This window comes from Petaurus breviceps, unplaced genomic scaffold (assembly GCF_028583685.1).
Source record: "Petaurus breviceps papuanus isolate PSGF00001 unplaced genomic scaffold, PetGlider_PUasm1.0 90444, whole genome shotgun sequence".
NCBI classification, from domain to species: Eukaryota; Metazoa; Chordata; class Mammalia; order Diprotodontia; family Petauridae; genus Petaurus; species Petaurus breviceps.
In genome coordinates this window covers 351,664-359,038 of record NW_027187256.1, presented here as the reverse complement: position 1 = coordinate 359,038, position 7,375 = coordinate 351,664, and the positions used below count along the sequence as shown (strand labels likewise).

The following is a 7,375-nucleotide window of genomic DNA, read 5'->3' as shown; positions in this document are numbered from 1 at the left end:
TATAGATATATGCTTATAGATATAAGTATACACAGATATACTTATAAGTATAGTTAAAAGTATATATACTTATAAATATATAGATGATATGAGTATATAAATATATTTATAAATATATATGTAAGAATATATATTATATAGAGATGGGTATATATGTATATATTTATAAAAATAATTTGTTATATATACCTATAAATATTTTAAAAATATCAATATATACATATATCTATGTAAGTGTATATATTCTTATAAGCATATACATATATGGTTATAGATAGATCTAGATGTAAGTATGGATATAGATATATTCATAATTTTATGTGATACATCTATAAATATATAATTAGATAAATAATTTATGTATACATGTTTGTGTATACAGGTATAGAGCAGCTTGGTGGTTCAGTACATAGAGCACTGTGCCTGGATCAAGAAGATCTGAGTTCAAATCTAGCCTCAGACGCTTACTAGTTATGTGACCCTGGGCAAGTTACTTAACCTCTATTTGCCTTAATCCACTAGAGAAGGAAATGGTAAGTTACTCCAGTATCTTTGCCAAGAAAATATCATGGAGACTATTAGCATGCTGTGGCACAGAGTGTCACAAAGAGTCAGACACAACTAAACAATTGGAAAACAAATATACATATGTATATGTATGTGTGTGTGACTATACATATATGTGTGTATGTGACTATATACACATACATTGGTACATAACCTTAACCAATCAGATCACTGTATTTAAAGTCAGACCTGTATTCCAGTCTGAGTTCTGACAATTAGTATTTGAATCACCTTGGGAAATTTACTTAACCTCACTTTCCTCATCTATAAAGTGAGGGGATTGGATGAAATGACCCTTTAAATCTCTTTCAACTCTAAATCTATGCGTCCATGACCCTACATATGGCACTTGACTGCATTGATAAAACTGAGTACTTTGCACAAAGGAGATCTTAGTACTTCTCTGCTTTAGATAGACACATATGAAGTATTGGACCCAGATATGATATACAACATTTTAAGAGGAACATTGATAATTAAATGAGTTAGCATATGTAAAAGCACTGCAAACCTTAAAGTACTATGTGAATGCTAACTATTATGCATTAAAGAATATCCAGAAAAAAAAGGGTTAGAGATCACATCTGAGGGGTGGCTAGGTGGTGCAGTGAATAGAGCACTGGCCCTGGATGCAGGAGGAGTTCAAACCTGAGTTCAAATCAGGCCTCAGCCACTTGACACTTACAAGCCATGTGACATTGGGCAAGTCACTTAACCCCAATTTCCCTCCAAAAAGCTAAAAAAAGAGAAAGAAAAAAGAAATCACATCTCAAAATATTTTGATCTTGCTTCTATGAAGAATCAAGTCTCACAATAATCTGAGTATGCTGGAATGATGGATTAAATAGCATAAAATTAAATACTATTAATATAAATTTCTGTGTTTTCATTTTAAGTAGGAAAGAAAACAAATACAGAACAAGGAAGGCATGTCTACATATCAATTTCTTTGGAAAAGAGAGATAGGTGTACTTAAGTATGTAAAGGTGTATGTAGGTGTATATAAAGGTGTACTTAAGTACGCAAAGTGTGACAGGTCACATGGAAAGAATGGATTTTTAAAAAATTTGTCCCTGAAGGACAGAGCTGAGAACATGAGTTTAAGTTACAAAAAGTTAGATCTAGAATTGTTCTATGGAAAATTTCCTAAAAGTTACAGCTACCCAAAAAATGGAATAGACTACCTTCACAAGTTGTCTCTTCTTTCTACACCCACACTGAAGATTTTTCAACAAAGGCTAGATTAGCACTTTGCACGTATATGGGGGAGGGAAAATTGTTTTTTCAGGAATTAGAGCACATGTCTGTAGAGGTCCCTTCTAACTCTTAAATTTGGTGATTCTGTAATTTAACCAAAAGAAGAGGGAAATTTTAGCCAAGGAAAAGAGATTTAGGACAAACTAGAAATGAGATTTATATCTTCAAATATTTGAAGGATTAGCATATGGAATAGGAATTTTATTTGTTATTTCTGGCCACAGAGGTGAGAACTGGAACCAGTTGGTGAAAGTTATGAAGTAGATTTTAATTCAACAACCTAAAAACTTTTTAATGTTTATGGTTGAAAATTAAATGGATTGCATCGGAACTCATGAGGTAATGGGCTTCCTGTCACTGGAGGTCTTCAAGCAATGACTGGATTATCGGTTGCATTCAATGCTGTTGAAGAGGTTTTTTTTAGAATGCTTTGTACTAAATGACTCGAGTTTCCAACCTGTTCTAAGATTCAGTGATTCTGATGGGTCCACCACGATGTAATTTTTTTTTTTCAGTTAGAGGGTGAACTACCTACTCTGAGAAATACAGGTTTGTATTGTAAGCCACTGTTCCTAGCCTGCTCTTGGCTTGGAAGTCAACTGGATGTAGTTCAGATAAAAAAAGTAAGAGAAATCTTGTGTGTGTGTGTGTGTGTGTGTGTGTGTGTGTGAGAAGCCCTACCCATTATGACACCACTTCTTGATGATTCTAACAGTCCCACTGATGAGTGAGAAGATAGAGCATTTAAAATGCCAGGTGGGGTCAAGTCCATGACAATCCTTTAGCCTGGTACTTGTGACATGAATAGATTAGAGGAGAGCACAACTGGTTTTCTTCACTTCAATCTCTGATGTTAAAAATAGATGGCATAAGGAAAAATTGCTGAACTGTTTCTCAAAGCATTTCCATGTCTTTGGGGGCAAAGCGACAGAAAAGGGGCAGAGAAAGCTCAGAAGTACACTAAAACTGAACCATACAGTAGTATAATGGAAATAGCACTATATCTGGAACTAGAGTGCCATGTTGAAAATTTGACCCTGGTATTGACTTTTTGTGTGACATTGGCAAGTCACTTAATGAGGCCTCAGTTTCACTTGTAAAATGGAGAGAGTAGATTAGATTATCTTTGAGGTTTATTTCATCTCTAAATCTATAATCACACGAAACTCCTGCACCAGAAGTCGCCCTATTCTTTGTCAAGGTTATTCCCTCTAATTGTTCCCTTGATTCCATGCCCTTCCATGCTCACCAGGACCCTAAGCCAGCAGTCACTCCTTTTCTCTAATGTATTTATAATGTCTCTACCTTATTCAGCAGCTCCTTCCCAACTTCCCAAGACATTTTAGGGGATATAGAAGCAAAATAATAGAAAGGAAAAAGACCTGGATTTGAAGTCAGATAAACTAGTTGATTTAAATACAGCTTACTATGGGACTTTAGGCAAGTTTTAATCTCTCTGGTTCTCATTTTCCTTATCCAAGGGCTGGATCAGGTGGTCTCTAAGGTATATTTCAGCTCTAAATTTATGATACTTTGATGAGGCCTCCTTAGTTCCCCCAAAGACTTCCCTTTACTTTTTTGCTTCATTCAGCCATAATCACAACTGACTCCTTCATGGTCATTCTTGAGCAAATTGTTTATATACACCTAGTGCTTAGTACACTTCACTTGCTTAACACCCACCCCCTTTTCAACTTCTTGAAATCACACTTTTATTTCCACCAGGATTATTTATTCTTCCCAAGGGTCACTAGCAACTTGCTAATTACCAAAACCTATGATTTTTTCATCCTTATCTTTTTTGTCCTCTCTGTATCATTTGACTGTTCAATACTTCCTCTTTCTAAATAATCTATTCTCTCTTCACTTCTGAGATAATATACTTTTCTGATTCTGCTACCTCTCTAGACTCCTTATCTATTGTCTTCTCTGTCTCCTTTTCCTGACCCTTTATGGGAAAGGTGGCTATGAATCAAGGTTCTATCCTCTATGTATACCTTCTCCTGGAATAGGTACCCAAGTCACTCCAATGGTATCAACAGTCACTCCCTATAAAAATGTAAGAGATTATTTTCCTCAGTTTTCCTTAATTATTCCCTATCAAGTATCTGTTCCACAGAACTAAACTTCAAGTGGACTGACCTAGGATTCTTCAAGTAAAGGATAGAGAGAAAGGGAGGTACACTTACAGTTCCTGGATTGTAGGTAGAGATACAGTCTCTCTCTCTCTCCCTCTCTCCCTCTCTCTCTCTCTCTCTCTCTCTTTTTCTGAAGAAAAAAGGGGAAGGGATTGGTGTCACTTGTTTCTATGGAATTATCAAAATCTAAACTTTGAATATATGTTTTTTTTCCCTTCCAGGTCAGGCCATCAACAAGAAATACACCATAGTTAGGCAGGATGCTCCACCCCAATAATACTCAGACCCACTCCTCCTTCCTGCTAGTTGGTATTCCAGGGTTGGAAGATGCCCACATCTGGATTGGCTTCCCTTTTGGTTCTGTGTATTTGATTGCACTTTTAGGAAACTGCACAATTCTGTTTGTGATACAAACTGAGAAGAGTCTTCACCAGCCCATGTTCTATTTCCTGGCTATGTTAGCTGTTATTGACCTTGGCCTGTCAACAGCCACCATCCCCAAGATGCTGGGAATATTCTGGTTTCATCTGAGAGAAATCAGCTTGGTAGGCTGTGTTGCCCAGATGTTCTTTGCTCACAACTTCACCACTATGGAGTCAGCAGTGCTTTTGGCCATGGCCTTTGATCGTTATGTGGCCATCTGCCACCCTTTCAAGTATACCACCATCTTGACCAACAAGACCATTGGTGCAATTGCAGGGGCCATCATACTGAAGTCCCTGACTTTCATGCTTCCCTTGATTTATCTTGTCTTGAGGCTACCATTCTGTAATTCCCATATCATTCCTCACACCTATTGTGAACACATGGGCATTGCCAAGCTGGCCTGTTCCAGCATCAAAATCAACATTATCTATGGCTTGGTTGTCATTTGTATAGTATGTGTAGATGTGATTCTGATTGGGATTTCCTACATCAGGATCCTCCAGGCTGTCTTTCGCCTCCCATCCCAAGATGCTCGACTGAAGGCCATGAACACTTGTGGCTCCCACATCTGTGTTATGTTGGCCTTCTATACACCATCCCTATTTTCCTTCCTCACCCACAGGTTTGGCCAGAATGTACCCCACTACATTCACATCCTCTTGGCCAATCTATATGTTGTGGTCCCACCTGCTCTCAACCCTATTATCTATGGTGTCAGAACCAAGCAGATTAGAGATCGTGTCCTCCAAATCTTCATTAAAAAATGATTCATAGCCACTGAGTTAGGCTTTACTGAACTGAGATGAGAAGTTCCATTCTTACCCACAAAGGAGCAAGATAAGAACAGAAGTCACTAAGAGGAGTGAAAGCCTAATGCAACAGTAAATATGTCGGTCTCATATTTTCTTTATTGTGCTTGTAGCCTATAATCGTGTTTTATTGGTTATCTTTAAGGCAAAAATTGAATTGTTTTAAGATGTTTATAATTTGTTGGGATAGTTTCATCTAGATACAGGGGAATAAGAAAGATAGGACTTAAATTTCCATATTGCCAAAGAAATCTGTGACTACATATTTTTTTTTTCCTATTGCATTTCCCTTGGCATTTGCCTAGATTGCTGGGGAAACATGAATCCTGCATACATTGGAAGAAGATATGTGGCACAGTGGATAGAACTGAAATCTGCAAAACCTGAGTTCAAATCCTACTTCACACACTTATGAGGTGTGGGACCCTAGGCAAACCATTTAAACTCCCTCAGTCTCAGTTTCCTCTCTGTAAAATGGGGAATAATAAAACAGCCTACCTCAGAAGGTTAGTGGGCATGAATTGATGCAAAATGAAGTGAGAAGGAAAACAATTTATATGATAACCAAAATATTTTAAAGACAAACAATCTTGCTCAATGAAATGATCACCACAATTCCAGAAGACACATGATGAAACATGTGAAACATGCTGTCATCATGATAGAGATATGATACAGGGATTATGGAAGCATACTTGTTTTTTGAAATATAGCTAATACAAGAATTTGTTTTGTTTGACCTCATGTATTTGTAAAAGGTAGAGGAAGGTGAGATAGGAGGGAGAGAATTTGGAATTGAAAGTAAAATAAAATTGAATTAAAAAAAGAAAAATCAAATGAGAACATGTACAAAGTGCTTGAGAAACCTTTCATTTCTATGCAAATGCTAGTTTATATTAGAGGGTCATAGACTGAGAGTAAATAGGCTATTTACAGACAATTGAAATCAACCAGTTCATTTTTACAGATGAGAATATTAAGGGACAGAGAATTTAAGTGACTTGCTTAGTTTCACATACCTAGTGAGTTTCTCAGGAAGGTTTCAAATTCAGATGTTTCTGACTCTAAGTCCAATGCTTTATCCTTTATGCCATCAATCTGCCTATATTACTATTATCTACTGAGTAAGAGAAGTAACTTAATTAGATTCTCATTTCCTTTCCAATGACTTCTTGGGGAAGGATCATAAGAAGGTACTAACCTAACATCATGGTATTTTTTTTTCCTGGAAAGGATGTTGGGAAGGTCAAGAGAGTCAGAAATCAAGAGCTTATAGATCAGGAGGTCAAGCATGATTCCCATGGAAGCTGAGAACAATTAGACCTACATAGGCCAAAGCTGGTCCCTCCCCTTGATTTAACTGGCCCCTTGATTTTGATCATGGCCTAATGGATAGAATCCTAGACCAAGTTAACAAGATCTGAGTTCTTACCATCCATGTGAACACAGGCAAGTCCTTTAGCCACTCTTGGCCTCAGTTCCTCATATATAAAATGAGGGAGTTACACTTAAAGACCTCTAAGGTCAAGAGTTCATCTCATCATAACATAGATATTATGATATTATGATAGTATATAAATAGAAGTCTGTACAACAAAGAGGAAGGAGTGGGAAAGATTTGGTGACACTTGAACCTCATTCTCATCTTAATCAAAAGAGGGAAGAAAATACATATACACACAGTTTGGTACAGAAATATTTCTAGCCTAATGGGGAAACAAGAAGGAAAGGGATTAAGGGAAAAGAGAGAATGAAAGGGAAGGAAAAGAAAAAAGAAAAATTAGTCTAAATCAAAATAACCTCTTAAAGAATGAGTTGGAAAAAAAGAGAAGGAAAAGTAAAAGAGAATAGAATAAAAGGAAATACAAAGTTAATGATCATAATGGTGAAAATGAAAGGGATGTCACCCACATAATGGAAGAGGATAATAAAACAGATTAGAAATCATAATCCAACAATATGTTGTTTACAAAAAACACACTTGAAACAGGAAGATGAGGTTACATTAGATACCTGGGTTTAAAGTTTCTAGAAAATTGGTACTCAGGAAATGGTACAGCCAGGAGCTTTACTTTTATGCAATGCATGAAGCAGGCAAACAAAACATATGGACATACTATGAGGCAATATAAACAGATAGAAGTTTGTCCCCACATGCAAGAAAATCACCCCAGTCAG

General features: G+C 36.6%; 1 protein-coding gene across 1 annotated transcript; it reads left to right on the top strand.

Annotated features, from left to right (window-relative positions):
* The first annotated feature begins 4,222 nt into the window (after positions 1–4,222).
* LOC138177580 (olfactory receptor 52E4-like) lies at positions 4,223–5,155 on the top strand. The gene has a single exon (XM_069108795.1). It carries the CDS (start codon positions 4,223–4,225, stop codon positions 5,153–5,155), a length of 933 nt encoding a protein of 310 aa, XP_068964896.1.
* The last annotated feature ends 2,220 nt before the right edge of the window (positions 5,156–7,375 follow it).

Excerpts from the sequence above, each read along its gene's own strand:
- LOC138177580 (XM_069108795.1), top strand. The coding sequence starts at position 4,223 with ATGCTCCACCCCAATAATACTCAGACCCACTCCTCCTTCCTGCTAGTT.